Source organism: Rutilus rutilus (assembly GCF_951802725.1).
Source record: "Rutilus rutilus genome assembly, chromosome: 8".
In the NCBI taxonomy this organism is placed as follows: Eukaryota; Metazoa; Chordata; class Actinopteri; order Cypriniformes; family Leuciscidae; genus Rutilus; species Rutilus rutilus.
Window position 1 is genome coordinate 16,951,744 of NC_140222.1, and position 24,634 is coordinate 16,976,377.

Consider the following 24,634-nt stretch of genomic DNA (forward strand, 5'->3'; position numbering starts at 1 on the left):
TACAGTCAGGATGTTAAAAAGTGATGGAACATTTGAAAGCTTTTATGCCTATAGCCTATCCTAAAACACTGACCACACTAAGGTAAAAACAAATTCATTTTTTTAAGCCTCTTATTTAATTATTTGTCCTCTTTAGCCTATTTACAGTTCATGGTCCTCTGATGTCTGAATGGTTTGTCGTCCAGTCCCTCCTGCCCGGTCTGGCACATAGCGCAGCCACTTTTTGCACAGCCTGGGCAAAAGTAAATTGGGTGATGGCGGCTGTCCCCATCTGCTGTGTAAGAGCATCTAAAACAGAAAATACAAGCACAATGCAAAAAAATTAGCCTATAAGTTAAACAGAACACCCACATATCTGCAGACTTTGCAGCCTAGGCCTAGGATTTTTCAATGATCGGATAAGGGAATTTGTCCAGTGTTAAGAGTACATAAGAGCAGGTGGAGTGATGGAGGGTCTCGTAAGAGCAGGTGAAGTGACGGAGGGTCTCGTAAGGGCAGGTGGAGTGACGGAGGGTCTCGTAAGGGCAGGTGGAGTGATGGAGGGTCTCGTAAGGGTAGGTGGAGTGATGGAGGGTCTCGTAAGAGCAGGTGAAGTGACGGAGGGTCTCGTAAGGGCAGGTGGAGTGACGGAGGGTCTCGTAAGGGCAGGTGAAGTGACGGAGGGTCTCGTAAGGGCAGGTGGAGTGACGGAGGGTCTCGTAAGGGCAAGTGGAGTGACGGAGGGTCTCGTAAGGGCAGGTGGAGTGATGGAGGGTCTCGTAAGGGCCGGTGGAGTGATGGAGGGTCTCGTAAGGGCCGGTGGAGTGATGGAGGGTCTCGTAAGGACAGGTGGAGTGATGGAGGGTCTCGTAAGGACAGGTGGAGTGATGGAGGGTCTCGTAAGGGCAGGTGGAGTGATGGAGGGTCTCATAAGGGCAAGTGGGGTGATGGAGGGTCTCATAAGAGCAGGTGGAGTGATGGAGGGTCTCGTAAGGACAGGTGGAGTGATGGAGGGTCTCGTAAGGGCAGGTGGAGTGATGGAGGGTCTCGTAAGGGCAAGTGGAGTGATGGAGGGTCTCATAAGAGCAGGTGGAGTGATGGAGGGTCTCATAAGAGCAGGTGGAGTGATGGAGGGTCTCGTAAGGGCAAGTGGAGTGAAGGAGGGTCTCGTAAGGGCAGGTGGAGTGATGGAGGGTCATCCCTCCATCACTCCACCAGCCCTTAATTTTCCTAAGGAAAACCCATACGGTCTATGGGGAAAACACTAGGCTTGTTTGAGATGCGCCTTGCCTCGCCTGAATTGTATGCGAGAGTAGGCGGCTGCAGTGAGAGGAGGAGTGAAAAAAGCGCAGGCAAGCCGGACAGATCTCTCTTCTTGCAGTGGATCTGACACCTGCGAGATCAAAGATGGATATCGCGGGATTCACGCTCATGCACAGTGTTGCTAATAAACTGGATGTAATTCAAGTTCTTGTTGCTTTTATATGAAAATAAATTAAATGAACAAGACACCCAAAGTACTTGTTATTTAATTCCATTCCAAATACGTTTATCAATATTTTTTTCTTTAATACAGACATGTGTTTTTATTTTTTATTTTATTTTTTTTATAAAAATTAAATTGCATAACCCAAAGAGATTGCACTGTCAGATAGTTTGGGAATATTCACACATAACATATACACATAAAACATGGTATTAGAGTTTTAAAATCAAACAATTTAAAAGAGAACAATACATCACAGTTGTTTAAACCAATGAGCATTAAAGTGTAAGTTGCAGGTTAACCACCACAGCCAATTAATGTGTAAATTGAAGTGCTCTATATGTATATATTTAATTATTTCTTTTTCAAAATGTGTTAAAATAACATTTATTGGGGTTTCTTCGAAGGTAGCGTGTTTTTTCAGTTACTGGGTGATGACGTCACAAGAGGAACTCGCAACCCATACTCTGCTAGATTCTTACTGTATTATGGCTATTTGGAGAACGACTGAGGAAGTGGGAAACCATCAAATTAACCGGTCAGGCGTGAGAAAGGGGAGCCATGGCACTCAAACAGTTATTAATGCTTGGTGTGAGGAGAATGAGTGGACGTTACAAGCTTAGACGTTACAATACGTTAGAGCTAGTCTAACCTGGTGCAAACTTAACAATAGGTTACTGTCGTAACCCCGGTTCTCTGAAACATCGAGTGGAGAGATCCACCTATGGGAAGGGCAGGGTCCGTACCTGACCTCTGCAGAAGCATCCAATTGCACCAAGTCTGGCTAGACAGACAGAAGCGCGCAGCCAATGCCAGGTAAGGCCACACCCCTTACCTAGGCATATAACTTCTCAGCACGCTGCTATTCCTCAGTAAGTAGGCCTATATTCGCTTCTCGTGCGGCAAGCGGGGCAACGCTGGTGGATCTCTCCACTCGATGTTTCAGAGAACCGGGGTTACGACAGTAACCTATTGTTCTTTTTCATCATCTCGTTTCGAGATCCACCTATGGGAGAGACATGGACAGCTCCCCGATTGCCCAATACACTCACAGTGAGGTTCTGAAGGCCAGAGAAGGACGGTCACCTCAGAGAGGCGGTGCCTGACACGTCCCACAAACATGACCCTGCAAGGGTGACGCCACGCTAAACTGCTGTGGACAAGCAGGGCATGAAACATGCATGAGACACATACATGATAATAGCCCCCGCACCACCAATGCACATAGCCAAACCCAAGAAGGAATGCAAATGCTTGGTGACAGGAATGAACATGGCCAGCCGGCCTATTCACTCCTCGTTGGTTAACCCAACGGGGCTGTGGGAAAGGGCTAAGAGGACCCTACCCCTAGGACCGAGTGTGCCACCGAGGTTCTGGTGACATCCAACCGGTAGTAACGCTCAAAGGTATGAGGAGAGGCCCAGCTGGCAGCGGAGCAGATGTCCTGCAGTGGCACTCCCCTGAACAGAGCCCAAGAGGCGGCTAAGCCCCTTGTGGAATGAGCTCTGATGCCCCCTGGGGGCTGCACTCCCTTTGCTTCATAAGCCATAGTATAGCCTCCACAAGCCAATGTGAGAGGAATTACTTTGAAATGGGACTCCCCTTGTGCGGGGGGAGCCATTGAAACAAAGAGCTCTTGCGGAAAGCACTGGTCCTGGTCATATATGCTTGCAGAGCACGGACGGGACACAGAGCATTCAGCCTCTGATCCTCCGGGGAGGCAAGAGGTGGAGGGTGAAAAGCGGATAGCTCCAAAACCTCCGAAGTGAACGCAGGGAAGCGTTTCGGCATGAAGGCCGGGTTAGGCTTAATGGAAACCCTATCTCCACTTAAGGAGAATTTGGCGCACGAGGGGTGAACCGAGAGTGCATGTAGCTCACTGACCCGTTTAGCAGATGCCAAGGCCGAGAGCAAAGCTGTCTTGAGGGACAGCAGCTTAAGGGAAATACTCCCCAGAGACTCAAAAGATACAGAGGCCGTGCTTCCAGCACCATGGAGAGGTCCCACTCAGGAACAGATCTCCTGATGACCGGCAAAGAGCGGCGTGCACCCTTCATAAAACTGCGGGTTAGAGGGTGTGACGGTGGAGCCCTCAAAACCCACATGACAGGCTGAAATCGCAGCCAGGTAGACCTTAATGGTGGAAAAGGACCTGCCTCTTTCCATGAGGTCTTGCATGTAACACAAAATATCAGGCACCGAGCACTGATAAGATGTGAGACCACGCCCATCACACCACCCTTCGAACACTTGCCACTTACAGCCATATAGGGATCGCGTGGAAATGGCCCTGGCATTCTGAGTAGTGGCGATTACACGCGGCGGGAGCCCCAGTGCATTTAGGTTCGTCCTCTCACGGGCCAGGCCCAGAGAGTCACCCTGTCCGGGTGGGGGTGGTAAATCTCCCCGTTGGCTTGGGACAGTATGTCCGTGCAAGGGGGGAGGCGCCATGACTCGGCGTATAACAGAGGGATTATCTCTGCCAGCCACGGGGCTTTGGGCCACCTGGGTGCTATCAGAATGAGAGACAGGCCGTGCTCTCTCACCCTGGCCAGTGTGAAATTCATCAGGCACAGGGGAGGAAAAGCATACAGGAGCACTCTGGGCCATGGGTGGGCCAGTGCGTCTGCCCCGAGGGGCGCGTCCATGTCCTTTAGCGAGAAGAACATAAGACAATGGTCGTTTTCGCGCGAGGCGAAAAGATCTACAGCTGCCTGTCCAAATCTCATCCATAACATCTTCACTATCTGCGGGTGAAGACGCCAATCCCTGTAGATTGGGTTTCCCCTCGATAGCAGATCCGGCGCCTCTGTTCAGAATGCCCGGAACATGAGTCACGCGTAATGACAGAAAAACCCGTCTGCTCCACATCAAAAGCCTATAAGCTACAGCGTGGAGTTTCGACGAGCACATGCCGCCCTGACGGTTGATATAAGCCACTGCCGTGGTATTATCGTACCGTACTAGAACGGGATGTCCCTGCAGGCAAGGCAGAAAATGATTCAGAGCTTTCCAAATGGTAAAAGCTCTAAATAGTTAATGTGCGCAGAACGTAGTCTGCTCAGCCACAGACCGTTCAGCATTCTGCCTTACTGGGTGGTTCCCCAGCCTGTTAAGGACGCATCTGTCGTCACAACTTTCCGCATCGTAACCGTCTAGAGGGGGGTTCCCCGTGCGTAAAAGTTCTCGCTCTCCCAATGGCGCAGGGCCGCCGAGCAGGCGCGCGTCACCGTTACCGAGCGGCAGAGATTACGAATCGGGCTGAAATGTAGTGACAAAACCCATTTCGTGAACGCTCTCATTCTCAGGAGACCCAACGGCACAACTTGGATACATGAAGCCATGAGACCCTGCAGCCTGAGGCATGTAGGATATTGTACTCTCGCCCCTCTTCTGAACTGAGACAGACAGTCCATCAGCGAGCGAACGCGCTCTTGAGAGAGACGCGTTGCATGGAGACTGAGTTCAATTCCAAGCCCAGGAAAATAACATTCTGACTGGGAGTCAGATTGCTTTTGCTCGCATTCACCTTGAACCCGAGGGATGTGATGTGCGCGAGCACCCGGCCGGTGACCAACGACACCTTCTCCTTTGATTTGGCTATGATGAGCCAATTGTCTATGAAAGTACGAATTCTCAGCCCTGATAGTCTCAGGGGCGCCACGCCCACCTCCGCACACAGACAGAAAGTTCGGGGACTCAAATTGCGCCCGAACGGAAGAACTGTGAATTCGTAACAATTGCCTTGGTAGGCGAAACGAAGATATTTCCTGTGTGGAGGGTAGATGCTTATGTGAAAGAAAGCATCTTTCAGATCGACTGATGTGAACCAGTCGTTCTGCTTTATGGCACGGGCGAGAGAGCCTTGTGTCACATTCTGAAATTGTATTTCCTCAAATGTTTGTTCAACACTCGAAGGTCCAATATAGGGTTGGGGGCGCCATGCCTTTTGGATAATGAAAGTACCAGGAATAAAAATCATGGTTTATCAGATTGGGTGGCACCATCTGAATCGCTCCCTTGTTTAGGAGGGAGGAAATGTCCTCTTTCAGAATGTGTGAGGCGTTTTCTTCTGTGTGTGAAGAGAGAACGCTGTTAAAATGCAAATGTTTTATTGCAAACTGCAGCCTGTAACCCTGGGTTGCGGTACGCAAAACCCACTCGGGTGCTGAAACAGCTTGCCAAGCCGCTTCGTGACTTGCGAGCGCCCCCGCTCGGGCCGGAGCGGGGCTGTATGGGCCCAGCTGGTTCATTTGCAAATGCGCCATCTAGTGGGCACACTAGAGGCGACATGCAGGGATTCGGAGGGATTTCCTCTCTCTGCAGTGAGAAGTTTTCTCATTTGATTCTTAACTCTGTGCGTTTTGTGTTGGGCATCTCCTGAACACATGAACTGGGCAGTCTCAAGTGCAGGCAGAAAAATAATATCCGCGGAGAGAGATACTCTCTCTGTAACAGATTTATTTAATTCGTTTGTTTTAAAGTGTTATTTAGTTATGTGTGTGTTTTGTGTTGGGGAACACAGGGGCCGAAGCCTTCCACACACAATGGCCCTCATTTATCAATCTTGCGTAGAAATGAGCGTATATATTGGCGTAAGATTATGCTTACACTCTTCTCATCGCCTGATTTATGAAGCTGTGCGTACCTTTGAAATTCTGGTGTACGCAATACCTGCCCTTGATAAATGCCGCGGCTGAAATCGATCGTCATTAGAATAACACGCCCCTATATATTCAAGTCTCCGCTCCCCCCACGCCCTCATTTTACGCCATGGACACACGGAAGACGGCAAAGAAGAGAAACTTCTTTGAGAAAGAGAAAGCGAAACCAGGGAAGTGGAAAGAAACAAAATTGATTTATAGATTTTTATTATTAATGACGCTTATTGTTATTTAGAAGAAGAATTTCGTTATTATTATTATTTGTATTATTATTATTATTTAAAATAAGAAGAATGGCATTTTTATTATTTTGTCAGTCTGAATTATTGTTTTGGTCATTGAAAGCCTTTCATTACTAAACCCAGTCCGTGCACACCTGCCGGGCCTAACCCTGGCCTAACCATCGTTTCAAAGAATACAACGGCGAGCGCGTCGAGTATAAACGCCTCGTCCGTTTGGGGAGGTGCGCGCGCAGTCTGCGGAGACTCGCGCTGCGGAGCCAGGCGAAAGTATAAACAAGGCTTGAAACGTCAGGGAAAGCGCACAGGCTCGCAACTTAAGGAATACATATGCCTACAATTGAAATGCTTTGGCAAATTCACAAATTAAACATTGAAGTCCATGTTGCACAAAAATAAACACTGAAGTTTATAATTACTATGTTGTTGTTGTTTTTTACAGTGGGTCATAATATATTATATCTTTTAGTTTGTCAGTGCGTTTTGTGGTGTTAGGAATTGTTTTTCTGCGCATTCCCGCACTCAAAACGTGCGTACACCACCTCCTGAGCTGGCGTAGGATTTGAGCGTGCCGTACGCCAACGTCCATATTGATAAATCTCAAAGTCACCGTGGTTTTGGGTGTACGCCAGGTGTACGCTGGAAATTTGGTGTACGCACTTTTGATAAATGAGGGCCAATGCCACTAAAAACACATGAGCTGGGCAGCCGCAACTGAGCTGTGTGAGACCAGCTGGTTGATTTGTGAGGCAATGTCGCCCTCTTGTGGACAGACTCAGGGCGACATGCATGGGATCAGAGAGATTTGCTCTCTATGTTGGCAGATATATAAATCTGCACGAATTCATCTGATTCGTTTGTTAAATGTGTTGTTTAGTGATGTGTGTGTTTTGTGTTGGGGAACACAGGGGCCGAAGCCCTCCACACACGACGTCCACTAAAAACACGGGCTGGGCAGCCGCAACTGAGCTGTGTGAGCCCAGCTGGTTGATTTGTGAGGCAATGGCGCCCTCTTGTGGGCAGACTCAGGGCGACATGCATGGGATCAGAGAGATTTGCTCTCTATGTTGGCAGATATATAAATCTGCACGAATTCATCTGATTCGTTTGTTAAATGTGTTGTTTAGTGATGTGTGTGTTTTGTGTTGGGAAAACACTGGGGCGGAAGCCTTTAATAACTGGGTGAGGAGAACCAAGTGCGTGCGGTGTGGTAACACTGCTTATGTACTTTTCCTCACGACAGCGTCACTAAACACACGGGCTGGGCAGCCACGAGTCGGGATTAACCGACTGTCCGCGGGAGACCCTGTGTCTTTTGGACAGGGGTTCCGGGACCGGGAGAGAATCCGGAGGGCTCGTGGCCCGATACTCCCAACGGTCGAACAACAGGCAGGCCGCTTGCGTTCGGGGCCGCCTTCCTAGGAAGGCATAAATTGAAAACCTCAACACATGATAGTAACACATCGAGGCCCGTGAGACCGTGTTAACAGTCTAGCGCAGTGGTTCTCAACCTCTCCTGCAGGGACCCCCTGACAGGCCATGTTTCTGTTTTAACCCTGAAATGGCACACCTGATTCAAATAATTAAAGGCTTAATAAGTAGTTGACTAATTGATTAATTGACTAAGTCCTACTCTTCCTACTCTAATAACTACTCATTAATTGAGTCAGGTGTGCCATTTCAGGGTTAAAACAGAAACATGGCCTGTCAGGGGGTCCCTGCAGGAGAGGTTGAGAACCACTGGTCTAGCGGGACGCTCCAGCCGTGCTTAAGAGCTTCGTCATCGGAACCGGCCGGTTCGTCAACGAGACTGAAGTTTTCCCGCGAAGATGTCCTCTTCAGGGAATGCGGATTGGGCTGATGTCAGCTCAAATATTTTAGAGAGGTGGCGCTCCGGGAGTCCCCCGGTAGCACGTCGTCATCACCGTGTCCTCCATCCGAGTCAGAAGGCCTAGCACGGGATCGTGCAACTAAAAGCCGGCTTAGTAAAAGCTAACGTTACAGCAATTACAATGACCGCAATTCTCCGGGTTCTCCTAAGCTTCTTAAGCGTGTTAAGCCCAAGCAGACTGCGCAGAACGAGGGGGTCTTTAGCGGCGATGAGAGCACCACACGCGGCCGGGCAGGCTCGTCATGATAGGCTGTTCCCCGGAGAAGCGGCGGTTTAGACAGTCACATAGCCATGGGTGGGCCAGCGGTGAAGAACTCGGAAAAATCCGTGGCGGGCAGCCATGTAAGGAGGAGCAGGTGAAGGACAGCGAGAGCGCGGGCGGCTCCGGATGCAAAAAACACAGCGGATAGGCTGAAGAAACGACTGTCACTCACGTCTGGCGGAGGCTGATCTGGCGATATGTCCTCCTGAAGACTCGAAAGTGAGCAGCGTAACGTTAATCCAACCGAACTGTGTCAGTGCAGAGATCGCGAGAAGCGAATGTCAACTGAGGAATAGCAGCGCGCGGAGAAGTTATATGCCTAGGTAAGGGGTGTGGCCTTACCTGGCATTGGCTGCGCGCTTCTGTCTGTCTAGCCAGACTTGGTGCAATTGGATGCTTCTGCAGAGGTCAGGTACGGATGCCCTTCCCATAGGTGGATCTCGAAACGAGATGATGAAAGAGAACCCGGATAATATAACGGAACAAGCAAGTCTTTTCAAAATATTGCCGTCATGTAGAATAGCAAGGAGGGACAACGACTGAAGACATTATTTACTTACAGTAAGTCAGTCCAAATCAGAGCTGTAACATTAGAGATGCACACACTGCACAGGCACCAATCGCTAGTCTCATCGACGCCTCAAACGTCATGTAATACCCTTCCTCAATCCACGCGTTATCAATTTCTCAGGATTTAATTAGCGATGTTTATTGTCAGAAAAGAAAAAGAGAGATCGATGTCCCCATCACTGTGTTTGTGTGGGCTATGCCACCCAATTGAATCAGCAGTGGAGAGTATGTGCTGCCGTGAGGTGAACGCGTTTTGGAGTTTAGTGGAACAGCTCGACCTGCGACCGGCTGAGCTGACGTGCCTGAACCCGTTTGTTTTGCGAATAGCTTATTCTCATTTCAGGCAGGATCACGGTCCCCTTGAAGTCAACACACACGAGTATGTTTACAATTGAGTTATTTTATCCATATTTTTTTTATCAAATAAAACATACAACCAACTTTTCTGAAGTTATGTAAGGCATCTATAGCTGCAAGCGTATGGTAACTCTACTAGTGAGTTCCTCTTATGACGTCACGCCCAATCTAGTGGTAGGGAGCGGGAGCGGTTAAAACCACTGTTAAAAGTGCCAATTTTTCATATTATATCAGCATTTTGGTATAAAAAAACAATGGTGGGCGGTTCTTATCTTTATGTTTAATAAACACATTGTATTATCTTTTTGAAAATTTTAACCTGCAACTTACACTTTAAAGGAGCGCTCCGGTCAATTTTAAATTTTTTTTGTCAATTTGGAGTGCTGTCAGTACAGAGAACAACGACAAAAATCAGTGTTGCCTACACCGTGTTATCCTCTTTTTAAAATTTGCACCCTGTTGACTTCAATAGGGCAATATTTAAGTAGTCGATTGTCGAGTTCACGCGCATAGGTTTAGTTACCTATGATCACGCGCGTGAACTCGGCAATCGACTACTTTGGACTGCGCCCGACTGCAGAATTTGACACGTGCGCCTTGCGCTCGCGAGAGATTTTTGACGTCAGCATGACATCAGAGCAAGGCGGACCGCACTCGGACACATTTCTAACCGGCATGCATCTCGCGCTGATCACCAGGGATCGGTCCTGCGCAGATTTTGCTCATCTCAAACAAGCCTATTGCCTTGGCGCTAATTGAAATACACGGGACAATCATGCCGAAGAGTTGCTGTGTCGTTTTCTGTACCGCCAATAAACAAACACATTATAAATTGAAGTTCTAGGCCTACATCCTTCCTAATAAACACACAGAACCGGAAAGGAGGACAGGGACTTGTAATTTTTGAGATTACTGTGTGAGTAGATCCCTGTGTGATATAGTAGTGGGTGTTAAACATTAGGCGGGCCAAATTTGTCTACATCCCTTACCAAAAAGAACTATAGTAATCCTATAAAATTTCTATAGTATAATACTTCTGAGATGTTATACTATAGTATTCCTATAGTATTCCTCTAAGATTAGCCTACTATAATATTTTGTCCCAAAATTCTACAAGATCCTATAGTTGTTTTTCATAAGGGATGTCTCATTCACATTAGCGTTATCAGCTGAAGGCTCGCTTGTAGTTCGAGGTCTACACTCATGCAGACTGCAGTCTATGAGTGAGGGATAACTGTCAGCACAGTCCCTCGGCAACTTCGTACTACTGATCACTGTTTTACAAAAGGATTAATAGTGAAGCATATATGTAAGTGACAAGGTTTTATGGAGTTATGGTATGCAACTCTACGAAAGTTGATGGAGTTTTAGGCTAATGTTACCGCTACAGCTACCGCAATGTCTTACCTGGAGATTCAACCAGATAACAAAATCTGGAAACGACACCTCCGCTCCAGCCATTAAGTGAATCTGGGTTTTCATAGCACCTATTGCAGTTAATTTTGCAATGTACAGTTGCCGGTCGGCAGGCATCAATGACTCGCAATACCACATTTTTGTCATTCAAATACACACGATGTTCGCAGTGTTTTCCCCCACGCCGACTCCACCCTCGCCACGCCCCCAACTATGACTAGATGCCGACTGTATATGGGGAAACCCAGGCTAACATTTACATGTTGAGGTTGTTTCAACTTTTTATCCAACATAAATGTTACTCAATTTATCAACAGTACTAATGGACGAATAAAATAGATGACTTATGTTTAGTTTCTTTATAGATTTGTTCTACATAATGGCACACATTCATCACTCAGATGTCTATTTCATGTTGAGATGTGCTCTTCTGCAATACTTATTGAAGATTTTCCTGTCAGATGTAAATAGACATTTAAAATAAGCGTCTTTAAGATGTATATGGTTTATGTAAATCCACTTTGGAGATGTAACTTGCGTGTCCTTATTGGAGCTCCCCTGTTACAATAAAACGTTTTTACAGCAAAATATACACTGTAACGTCTTTACACCTTCAACAATTCAACAGTTTACTCTACAGTAGTTCAACACATGCAATTTTAAAGAAAGCAGTAAGCCAGAAGCAGTAAGCCATCCGGGAACTTCTCGCCTACTCTTTTATGAATACTGATGTTTTCGAACAAACTTTTTCTTTCACGTAGCCTACTGTTTTCGCCCACTAGGAAAGTAGGCATATTCGAACGCACTATAAGTATACGTCTGAATCTCGCGATAATTAGTACGTCACCCAGGTATTTCTCGCCTACTCTTTTATTAATACAGAGGATTCGTACTTACTTTTTCGCTCGCCTCTTTTTCCCCTACTCTATAGTAGGGAAGTATGCGGTTTCGAATGCAGCCATCCAGACCTGGTGTGTATTGAAGGATGGCGGAGCACGGAGCCGACACGCAGTGGAGCCGATGCGCAGCCGTTCCGCAGTTCGTGGTGTTGTGGCAAAAATTCATTAAACAATCATCAACTGCGTAAGAGACACTCTGAAATATTTTAACTGTCTCTTACCAGAGATGCTTCTGTTGCCACCGGGTTCTTTCTGATTCCAGTGGAGTTCCTCCTGGCCCTGATAGCAGTTGGCTCTTCTCTCTCAATTCTGCAAGGTAAGACTAAAGCCTGTGCTTCAGGATGATCAATCGTCAATCCGCTTTACTCAGGGCCAGAAGAAACTGCCATGGAATCCCAACTTCTGACACCAATTGATATCGCAATTTTCATTAAACAATCATCTTTGCATAAGAGACAGTCTGAAACTTAAAATCCCCCAAAAAGAAAATATTTTTAACTGTCTCTTACCAGAGATTTCTCTGTTGCTGCTGAGTTCTTTTCCGAGTTTTCATGGAAAATCCCTCCGGGCCTGAGCGAGCGGTTTGGTTCTCCTTCTCTGAATGGTTATCGAGGTGAGACTGAAGCCTGTTGCTTTTCAGGGCGTTTTCCCTCCACCTGTCCGCTAGCCGAGGTCCAGAAGCCTTTTCCAGGAATTTCGTCCCAATTATCTGACACCAATTGTTGTGGCAAAAATATTCATTAAACAACCATCACTGCGTAAGCGTAAGAGACATTTCTGAAGTCAAATAGTCTTTTAAAAGTATTTATTCTTGCAAGAAGGCCCAGTTGCCACGCAGAAGTCACCAGTACAATCTGTGAAAAAAGTGCGACGACGAGAGGGAGGACAGAGGAGTCTTTATACTGCTTTCACGGTCTTCTGCTTACAGGCCCTTATCTAAACAAGGAGAGGCTTCCCTGCTAGTTTTCTAATCCTGCTGAGTTTATTCTTACAAACTCACAAGTTCTAAATTGGGCGGCCTCTGACCCTAGGGGTCAGAGGTCCCTTTTCAATCTGCCTCCTCCTGACGTCTCACCTGTTTCCCAGTGTTTAAAAGCACACACACATTAGTCATATGTTGGCAGACTACGTACAGTCCAGCAAAGATCATTTCAATGTCTTAATAATGAAAATAATGAAAATCAACACTGTAAATCAATGAAAATCAAAATTTTCCATTACAGTGGAAATCCGGGGTATGTTTTCTGTAAATACACTAAAACTTAACTAAAAGTATGTTTGTGTTTAGCATATTTCTTAAAAGTGTAACTAAGCATATATTTATTACCAAAGTACTTATACTATTTAGAAATATATTAAAAGTATGTTTAGCATATTTCTTAAAATGTAACTATATTTATTACCAATGTAGGCTACTTCTATACTTTTTTAGAAATATATTAAAGCAACACTAAAGATAATTTTTTACCTTAAAATAATGTTTCCAAAATCGTTTCAGTGGTTCATCAAGTCTTGACAGGGTGAAAGGCACTTCGCGTTTCTGTAGTTCGAATGAGACATAAGAAACTACAAATTTGACTTGCTTTATGGCAAGCGATGCAATAGTCATTATTTTAATTTTCTTCGTTTCTGATGTTGCAGTATTGTACATCATACTTTAATAAAATCATGCATCATACTCTACCTGTCTGTTGACATTGTTCATTCCAAAGCCGGTGCTAGATAAACAGTGGGCGTGCGTGCGACAGTAGGCTGCGGACGGCGAAATTATTTACGACAGAGCGGAAATGGACAATTCCGCTTCCAGCCTCTAGGGGGACCGCAGAGGAAAAGTTCTTTGGTGTTGCTTTAAAATGCAATTTAATGAATTTTTAATGCACTTCAAATAAGCATGTTGGGAATACAAATGTATTATAAACATACTCGAATTTCAAGTATATTTTAATACATTTAATACTACGTCTTTTTCACTTGATAATATTGTCCCTCCTGCCTATTATGACCAAATAATTACGTTTTATTGTATGGCCAATACGTTTATTACAGTTAGGCTATGTTATACAATCATTATATGCCACCAGAAACTACACATCATAATCATATAAATAGATTAGTTTGAGAAAATATAGCCTATATATATATTTTATCCGTTATTTCTTAGCCTTAACTGGCGCAAAATACAGTGTAGATATCAGGTAATCTGTAATCTGCTTGTTTTACACTCTTTGACCACCAGGTGGTGCAGCTGCAGGGGGTGCCAATTTGCTAATTCCCCACACAGTGAAATGATAGATAGCCTAGGTTCTTTTTTTGCAGAGGTGCATTAACATCAGGCCGACAGGACAGATTGAGCAATAGCACTCTACTTCATGTTGTTTTATGACGAAACCCATTATTGTAACATTGCATTGTTGTCGTCTTGTCAGAACTGAAGACTTGAACTACTGATGAAAATGTTTAACCCGATTGTCTTCTGTTTGTGTTCGTGGAGTCTGATCGGTAAGTTACGCCTTTTATGGCTTCCATTATTTTGTTTTTAATATGGTAGGCTACTGATTATAACACGCATTGGTTGATTTAAATTCATGTTAAATATCAGTGCCATATACTTTGATAAATATACAAATTCAAAATTTGGCTGATGTGAGGTCTGTCATTTTGCACAAATGTGATTGTTTAATTATCTCTTTTTAACCCATTCTCTGAAATGTTGGGAGTTTCCGTGAGCAGCTGCATTATGGTTATCTGAGAGATGTTTTCACGATTTTTTTATTTTATTTTATTTCTCTGGGATAATGTTTGGACAGATCGGGAGTTTGGACAGAACGGGCGCTTCCGCGTATCTGATTTATATATAGGCTATCTGATTTATTTATATATATATAAAAAAAAATCTGAATGTTTTTGTGTGTGTGTGTGTGTGTGTGTGTGTGTGTGTGTGTGTGTTGTTGGATGTAAATCATAATTCAGTAATTATTTTACTAAGCTAGCTAGATAAAAGCAGGTCATGTAGCAACAAAAATAAGTAGCCTAACTCTGAAAGTTTTGGAATACAGGAATAGGGCAAGCTATACCTTTCTTTTTGAAAAACTGTGTGACATACTGTCGACTTCGGCGTTCTCGGTCTTCTCTTTCCTTTCCTTTTTTGATGCCCTAACTTTTGATGTGACATGACATGCCTGCGTGTGTCACTGCCTGCGCTGCATCATAGCAAGTGCAATAAGCAAGAGACGTTACACTATAGCGATCGTAGCTCGGACTCGGACAGCGCAGGTGGAATGAACCATTGTAAGGGGGAGGGGTGTGACTGAAACAGTAAATACATTATTTGTTTTTTAAATATTAAATCTATGGTCAAAACGGACAAAATACACATTTAGTGCATGAGGGGCCCTAGCTCATTTAATGTATGTATAAAAAAGAGAAAAGAAATAAGAAAAGAAAAAGGGGGTCTGCTCTTCTGGGCCCTAAATCAGCCTGGGCCCTTAGAATCGTCCTAACCTTCCACCCCTTTACGGCGCCCTTGTGTGTGTGTGTGTGTGTGTGTGTGTGTGTGTGTGTGTGTGTGTGTTCAGTGCTCGAATTGTGTGTGTGTGTGTGTGTGTGTGTGTGTTCAGTGCTCGAATTGAGGGGGGCTGGGGGGGCTAGTTTCTGGGAGAAGCACTGATTTGAAACTTGCCTTTGCCTACAGCTGAGGAAAATGACCGGTGAACTGGTGTGTTTCTGTCTTATTTGATCTATAATAACCTTTTTGAGGTTTTCTTTACGTGAACTTTACGTTCAAGAAAGAATTTACAAACGGCTGTCGCAGCCCCTAGTATATTTGCCATAGTAGCCCTTTTGGGTCTGCTGCTTTGTCACCCTCTAAATCCAGTATTACTTTAGTAAGTAATTTAAAAGAAGAATGGTAGTTTATCTCTCTTTGATATATAACATTGGACTGAATATATATAAATATTACTGTTGATAAAGAATTATATATATATATATATATATATGTATATATATTACATACAGTGAGGAAAATAAGTATTTGAACACCCTGCTATTTTGCAAGTTCTCCCACTTAGAAATCATGGAGGGGTCTGAAATTGTCATCGTAGGTGCATGTCCACTGTGTGAGACATAATCTAAAAAAAAAAAATCCAGAAATCACAATGTATGATTTTTTAACTATTTATTTGTATGATACAGCTGCAAATAAGTATTTGAACACCTGAGAAAATCAATGTTAATATTTGGTACAGTAGCCTTTGTTTGCAATTACAGAGGTCAAACGTTTCCTGTAGTTTTTCACCAGGTTTGCACACACTGCAGGAGGGATTTTGGCCCACTCCTCCACACAGATCTTCTCTAGATCAGTCAGGTTTCTGGGCTGTCGCTGAGAAACACGGAGTTTGAGCTCCCTCCAAAGATTCTCTATTGGGTTTAGGTCTGGAGACTGGCTAGGCCACGCCAGAACCTTGATATGCTTCTTACAGAGCCACTCCTTATCCTGGCTGTGTGCTTCGGGTCATTGTCATGTTGGAAGACCCAGCCTCGACCCATCTTCAATGCTCTAACTGAGGGAAGGAGGTTGTTCCCCAAAATCTCGCAATACATGGCCCCGGTCATCCTCTCCTTAATACAGTGCAGTCGCCCTGTCCCATGTGCAGAAAAACACCCCCAAAGCATGATGCTACCACCCCCATGCTTCACAGTAGGGATGGTGTTCTTGGGATGGTACTCATCATTCTTCTTCCTCCAAACACGTTTAGTGGAATTATGACCAAAAAGTTATATTTTGGACTCATCTGACCACATGACTTTCTCCCATGACTCCTCTGGATCATCCAAATGGTCATTGGCAAACTTAAAGGGTTAGTTCACCCAAAAATTAAAATTCTGTCAGTAATTACTCACCCTCATGTTGTTCCAACCGCGTAAGACCTTCGTTCATCTTCGGAACACAAATTAAGATATTTTTGATGAAATCTGAGCCATGTTTCACTCCTCCATAGGCTTCTATGTGACCGAAACTTGCTGGCCCAGAAAAGTTATTAAAGAGATCGTTAATATAGTCCAAGTGACTCCAGTGGCTCAATCTTAAGTATATCAAGCGACGAGAATACTTTTTGTGCGCAAAAACAAACAAAAATAACGACTTTATTCCACTATTAATTTCCTTCTCTCTGGGCCTCGTAGTGTTTTTGCGCAGCGCGTCTGTGTTACACGTCACCACGTAGGCTCACTATTGGCCGACGCCGGTCATGTGTGTGTTGCGTGATGACGTGCAACACAGACGCGCAGCGCAAAAACACTACGAGGCCCAGAGAGAAGGAAATGAAAAGTGGAATAAAGTCGTTATTTTTGTTTGTTTTTGCGCACAAAAAGTATTCTCGTCGCATGATAAACTTAATGTAGTGCCACTGTAGTTACTTGGACTATTTTAACGATGTTTTAATAATTATTCTGGGCCGGTGAGTTTCGGTCACACTGGAAGCCTATGGAGGAGTCAAAATTCTGTCAGATTTCATCAAAAATATCTTAATTTGTGTTCCGAAGATGAACGAAAGACTTACATGGTTGGAACAACATGAGGGTGAGTAATTACTGACAGAATTTTCATTTTTGGGTGAACTAACCCTTTAAGACGGGTTTAAGCAGGGGAACCTTCCGTGCCATGCATGATTTCAAACCATGACGTCTTAGTGTATTACCAACAGTAACCTTGGAAACGGTGGTCCCAGCTCTTTTCAGGTCATTGACCAGCTCCTCCCGTGTAGTTCTGGGCTGATTTCTCACCTTTCTTAGGATCATTGAGACCCCACGAGGTGAGATCTTGCATGGAGCCCCAGTCCGAGGGAGATTGACAGTCATGTTTAGCTTCTTCCATTTTCTAATGATTGCTCCAGCAGTGGACCTTTTTTCACCAAGCTGCTTGGCAATTTCCCCGTAGCCCTTTCCAGCCTTGTGGAGGTGTACAATTTTGTCTCTAGTGTCTTTGGACAGCTCTTTGGTCTTGGCCATGTTAGTAGTTGGATTCTTACTGATTGTATGGGGTGGACAGGTGTCTTTATGCAGCTAACGACCTCAAACAGGTGCATCTAATTTAGGATAATAAATGGAGTGGAGGTGGACATTTTAAAGGCAGATTAACAGGTCTTTGAGGGCCAGAATTCTAGCTGATAGACAGGTGTTCAAATACTTATTTGCAGCTGTATCATACAAATAAATAGTTAAAAAATCATATATTGTGATTTCTGGATTTTTTTTTTTTAGATTATGTCTCTCACAGTGGACATGCACCTACGATGACAATTTCAGACCCCTCCATGATTTCCAAGTGGGAGAACTTGCAAAATAGCAGGGTGTTCAAATACTTATTTTCCTCACTGTATATATATATCATTCTTTATCAACAGTTTTTAATAAATAGTATATATTTATGCATATTATGATCAATATATTGTATATTTTGTATAAATTGTATATTGCTAGACTAAACAACTCCCCGTCCAAAAATGTTTTGTATGGTGAAATTTCTTTTATGGTGGGGACCCCCCATAAGACTTGATTCAGTTCAAACACTGTATGTGCTTCTTGTTAGGCTTGTTTCAGGTGCGCCTTGCCTCACCTGAAATGTAGGCCTATACTGTCACGGCTGGTACAATGCAAAAAGGTGCGAGGACTCAAGTGCAGGAGAATGATGTTTATTTACAAAACAACACATAAAAAAAAAAAAAAAACCCATGATGGGGAAAATATAACTAATAAATACAAAACAAAAACAGAACATGACGCATACTGGAGGATCACAGGGAAAGGGAAACATTAGACAACATAACACTAAAAAGGGAACTTAAAAAGGGAAACTAATCAGGAGGGAACAGGTGGATGAACTCAAACAATAATCAGATAACAAGGGGGAGGGATCAGACAATGACACGAGCACATGGTCCAAAATAACAAAACACCCATGTGCAGCACAAGACATGACAGGCATGTGACATATACGAGACGTAGACAGCTGCAGTGAGAGGAGGAGTGAAAAAAGCACAGGCAAGACAGACAGTTCTCTCTTCTTGTAGTGGATCTGATACCTGTGAGATCAAAGATGGATATCACGGGATTCATGCTCGTGCACAGTGTTGCTAATAAACTGATGTAATTTAAGTTCTGTTGCTTTTATATAATGAACAAGACACCCAAAGAACTTCCAAATAGATTTATCAATCATTTTTACCTTAATACAGATATATGTTTATTTTTTTAAAAGAATATGTAAGAGCCCTTTGCATTTCATTTTAAGGAAAGAACCTCTTTCACATGGAAACATCTGCTAACAATGGAAATTTGCATTTAGAGACCTTTTGGGGGTATGAGACCATTTGTCTAGAGAGACCACCTTCCTTTGTGTGTCAGTTATCCCTCAAAAACCTTATTACCTTTTATTTTTGGAAATTAGACATTTGTACCAGTCGCACTGAAACATTTCAAATGATACCAAACATGTATAATACTCGGTGATAATCATTCACATTAAACTAGGCCTACATATATTATTGGGTGAATTCAGGGATTCATGAGAGAGAGAGAGAGAGAGAGAGAGAGAGAGAGAGAGAGAGAGAGAGAGAGAGAGAGAGAGAGAGAGAGAGAGAGAGAGAGAGAGAGAGAGGGTGAGGGTGAGGGTGAGGGATGAGGGTGAGGGTGAGGGTGAGGGATGAGGGATGAGGGAATGAAATGTAGATGAGGATGACTCAAAGGTGAGATTTCGATAGTGCTCAAGGGGGAGTTCAAATGTTAATTTCCAGAGAGGTCCTGTGTCTACTCGAAGAGTGGTCATTCCTCAACCAATTCTTCCAGTTTTTCCTGTCTTACAGTCCCTTTAAATGCAAATGAGCTGCTGCTCCTGGCACAGAGGGTGGAGCTTCAAGAGAATTGTTGAAAGATGCCTACAGAGTGTTTTGTGTTACATACTGTATTGCTTGTGAAAAGAATTTGAAAAAAAGACGGATGCGACAGCTTGAGCAGACTCACAAATGTGCTCTACTACAACAACTCTTCTTCTCAACATGGACTGCGTGTTCCCGGGGGTGGAGTTTATTTAAATTTTAGGGTTGGTGATGTCACTAACCTTTGCTTTGAACTTTGAGCATTGCAACTTTATTTAAAATAATTGAAAAAAAAAAAAATAATACACATGGCCTTATTTGTTTAAAAAACTACAACACCACCAAAACAACAACGTTCATGGGTAAACTGGTGGTTAATTCTCTTTTAAACAATTTAGTTGTCAAAAACGCAATTACTCCTTGATGCGTATTAAATGCAGATAAATTAAAATAGCATCAAAACTTATTTTGTAAACTGTCTAAGTACCTGTAGAGACAGTCAGGCTGGAGACTTCAGTACTTGCACGAACAAAACGCAGCTGAACAGAGATGTTGTAAAGGTGAACAGAACTGACTTTCCTTTGGTTTCTGTTCCTGTCTGTTTTTCAGGTGTGTTTAGTACTGAGTGTTTGTCTGTGATGGAGGGAGATCCAGTCACTCTAAATATTGATCTTACTGAAATACAGAGAGATGAAATAATAATGCTGAAGTTCGGACTTAAAGACGCGCTCATAGCTGAACTGAAGAGAGGGGAGAATCAGATCACGTTAATTCATGTTAATGAGATATTCAGAGACAGACTGAAGCTGGATGAGAAGACTGGATCTCTGACCATCACAAACACCAGAACCACAGACTCTGGACTCTATAAAGTCACCAACATGAACAAAGAGACTCAATTAAACATGTTTAATATTACTGTCTATGGTGAGTAGAGAATTACTGCTGCTGGACATACAGAATATTCACTTTTCACTGTAAAAAAAGAAGAAAAAAGTAATAATTATTCAAAATATTATGAAATTATATTGATATATTTTATCATGAACATTTAAAATAAACTGTTTCACTTCTTAACATTGTAAATTAATGTCATACCGTAATTATTCTAAATATTATGAAATTATATTGGTATATTTTATCATGAACTCAATTTAAAATTTGAATGAACTGTTTCACTTTTTAACATTGTAAATAAATCAATCAAATTATTTATTTGTCATCAACTCCATTTTATATGAATAAACTGACAAATATCACAGCTTTTTTATTTATACTGTAATATTTTCCAGCTCATCTTTCCGTTCCTGTCATCAGCAGCAACTCTTCACAATGTTCTTCATCATCATCATTAAATTGTTCATTGCTGTGTTCAGTGGTGAATGTGAGTGATGCGACTCTCTCCTGGTACAAAGGAATCAGTGTATTGTCCAGCATCAGTGTGTGTGATCTCAGCATCAGTCTCTCTCTACCTCTGGAGGTGGAATATCAGGATAATAACACCTACAGCTGTGTGCTGAACAATCCCATCAGCAACCAGACCACACATCTGGACATCAACACACTCTGTCACACATGTGAAGGTATGCTGGCAGTAATGTTATTTTTTTTTCTACCTAAATGCCGGTTTGAGCCTGTTGGGTCATTTATCAAGAATCTTCTCAATAGCCGACATGTAGGGGTTAGTGAGTGTAACCGGTGGCTTGCATCACAGTTAGAAGACCTGTCTGGGTTGTGTAGCATTGTAGAGACAGACACGGGACAACAGGCGGCAGTTTCACTTGATTTAATATGATATATAAAACACATAAAAGCAGCCTCTGAGTGAATCACCCATATATTGCTCTCTTCAGTGCATTAACAATGCAAAAAGGGCAATACAGAGAAAAAATACCTGATATAGAAAACAAATAAATGCAGCCTCTGAGTAAATCGCCCTTATATTGCTCTATAAAACAGATGTGATGTACTTTTAATCACCATGTGCTTTCATCTTCACATTTATATGCCAAAGACAAAAATATAACTTTGAATAGGGTAAAATGATAAAAATAACCACACATATAAGTAAAATAACATAATACACATACATTGCAGTGAAGATTTAGACAAAAGAAATAATAACAATAAAGATTAAATAAGATTATCAGGAGCCAGAAAACACCTGTGAGATTAAACCCCTCCTTCTCTTGTGTGTGCCACACACATGTTTCATGTCCTGCCTGTACACAGCAGTTATGCGTGTGTGTCAGTATGGTGGGTTCATGATCTGGCTTACAGAACCTCACTGTGAGTGTATTGGGCAATCGGCCCTTACCTGGCATTGGCTGCGTGCTTCTGTCTGTCTTGCCAGACTTGGTGCAATTGGATGCTTCTGCAGATCTAGTAGCAGATCTAAGCAAGTTAGAAAAACATATGCTGCATGTATAATGCCATGGTCTCTAGAAAGAGGTTTTGTAAGTTTAAATTTACGTTCCACACAGTCGGGTGTTCAGTCCGGCAGTGAGACGTCTTCCACTGGTGATGCGGGTAGCATGCAGTGGGAAGGGTGCAATCCAGTAGTTCTTGCCATGCTGGGCTGAGTTACAGAAAAAAGTAAATAAATAAATAAACCAATAAAATGACCAAACAGTCTGAACCCAGCATTTTTTAGAGTGTAGTTTGTTCAGAATCACTATAAAATCATTTGTGTTTGATGATGCTAATGGCATAGACATTACAAAGCGAATACATGCTAACAGTATTATTATAATTTTATTTTAAATATACAGACCCTTTCCAAAAAATTTGAATATCATGGAAAGTTTATTTATTTCCATAATTCCATTCAAAACATTAAACTTCCATAGATTATAGATTCAGGGCCCACATCTTAAACGATTTCAAGTATTTAGTTGTTTATTTGTACATAATTTGGGCTTCCAGCTCATAAAACCCACGAAAACAGGATTTCAAAAAAATTGAATATTACATGAAATCACACAGTAATTACACAGTAATACCATGGTCATTGAACCAGGTTTTGGTTCTTTTGGCAGTGTGGGCAGGTGTAAATCCTGCTGGAAAATGAAGGAAGCATGAAGTGCTCTGAAAATGTCCTGGTAGACGGCTGCGTTGACTCTGGATTTAATAAAGCACAGTGGACCAAAGTCCTCTTTTCTGATGAGAGCAAATTTTGCATCTCATTTGGAAACCAAGGTCCCAGAGTCTGGAGGAAGAATGGAGAGGCACACAATCCAAGATGCTTGAAGTCCAGTGTGAAGTTTCCACAGTCTGTGTTGGTTTGGGGAGCCATGTCATCGGCTGGTGTTGGTCCACTGTGCTGTCCACTCACCGCAGCCGTCTACCAGGACATTTTCAGAGCACTTCATGCTTCCTTCATTTTCCAGCAGGATTTGCACCTGCCCACACTGCCAAAAGAACCAAAACCTGGTTCAGTGACCATGGTATCACTGTGTAATTACTATGTGATTTCATGTAAAATTAATTTTTTTTGAAATCCTGTTTTCGTGGGTTTTATGAGCTGGAAGCCCTAATTATGTACAAATAAACAACTAAATACTATCGTTTAAGTTGTGGGCCCTGAATCTATAATCTATGGAAGTTTAACGTTTTGAATGGAATTATGGAAATAAATAAACTTTTCTATGATATTCAAATTTTTTGGAAAGGGTCTGTATTTATAGCACTTATCTTGTTACTGCCTCTTTGGATAAAAGTATCTGAAAAATGTATGCATATTAATGTATTAAACTACCTACACAATGACCCACACTATTTATTTTTTGCCAAACGGGTAGGTTGCAAAACATGGGTCAGTTGAGTAGGCTCAGAGCAACTAATATAGTCTGTTTCAAAGACTGTGAGAAATCATAATTCACTTGTTCATTTCTTCCATCAGACTCCATCTGCTTTTGTGGTTTTACTGAAGCTGTGATCCGATTGGCTCTCTCTGCTCTGGTGGGCGTGGCTACTGTTGCTGTACTGGTTTATGACATCATATCCAGAAGAATTAAATCGAGGAGAAGAGAAAAAGCATCATCAGTCAGTTAAATAACTGATTAATCAGATATTCTATCATCAAGATTCTAGGGGGGCAATGTTCTTGATCAATTCATTCAGAGTTTGCCTGTTCTGTAATCACTGCAGCTCCACACTGTATATTTCCATTTCCTGCTCAGCACTATAAACAGTTATGAACTACACTGTAAAGTAAAATGTCATTTATCATTAATTAACACTTCATGTTTTCTTGACGTTTTTTTTTTTTTTAATCCGCAAAGAATGCTTTTATTTGTGTAAAACTTTCTACAATTCAGATCATTTCAAAGTGGCCGTTACAAGAATTCTACATTACAATCCTTAGTGAGCAAACCAGAGGTGTCAATGGCATGAAAATTATATTGTTAGTTTTTTTTTCTTATATATTCCACAGCAAAGCAATGCCACTTAAAAATTTGGGATTTTTAGACTGACTGTTTTCAGATAAAGTAGATGCGGAACAAAACTTAAATATAGACAAATGTTTTCCAATAAAATGTCATTGGTCAGTGGACAAAAATGAAAATTTCTGTGTAAGGAAAAATACTAACTACATTAAACTACTATATAATGTCAAATATAATGTATAATTATGCAATGGTGGAATATTTGTGGGTTCTGATAATGCCAAATGTCTTATGTTACCAGTAAAAAGCCTACATCGATGATGAACTGAAAACATGTAAATGCATAGGTAGGTAGTAACATGTAATCCAAACATGTAAATTATAAATGAATTTAGCTTATTTTTCTTTTAGTCATTCTTTATGTACGCAAGATGACTTTGTTGTTTGGTGTTTTGATGTTGTGTGTAAAATAAATTAAAGTCCGCGTGAACCGGAAGTTGCAAACGACTTTTCTCCAGTGTTGTGACGTATTTCCCAGTGAAAAGGAATATTGAACAGAGGGCAGGGTTTTACTCTAGCGCTCCTCCTCTCCATCTCTCGCTCATTACA

General features: G+C 42.7%; 2 protein-coding genes across 2 annotated transcripts in view; one reads left to right on the top strand and one right to left on the bottom strand.

The window, feature by feature from the left end:
• LOC311295855 (uncharacterized protein) overlaps positions 1–24,634 on the bottom strand; it is a 260,836-nt gene that overhangs the window by 112,440 nt on the left and 123,762 nt on the right. The gene's annotated exons all lie outside the window — the stretch shown is intronic.
• On the top strand, positions 14,076–24,529 carry LOC311295861 (uncharacterized protein). The gene is made up of 4 exons (XM_084417398.1): positions 14,076–14,262; positions 20,247–20,564; positions 20,930–21,220; positions 23,539–24,529. Exons 1-4 carry the CDS (start codon positions 14,211–14,213, stop codon positions 23,688–23,690), a joined length of 813 nt encoding a protein of 270 aa, XP_084273524.1. The 5' UTR covers positions 14,076–14,210; the 3' UTR covers positions 23,691–24,529.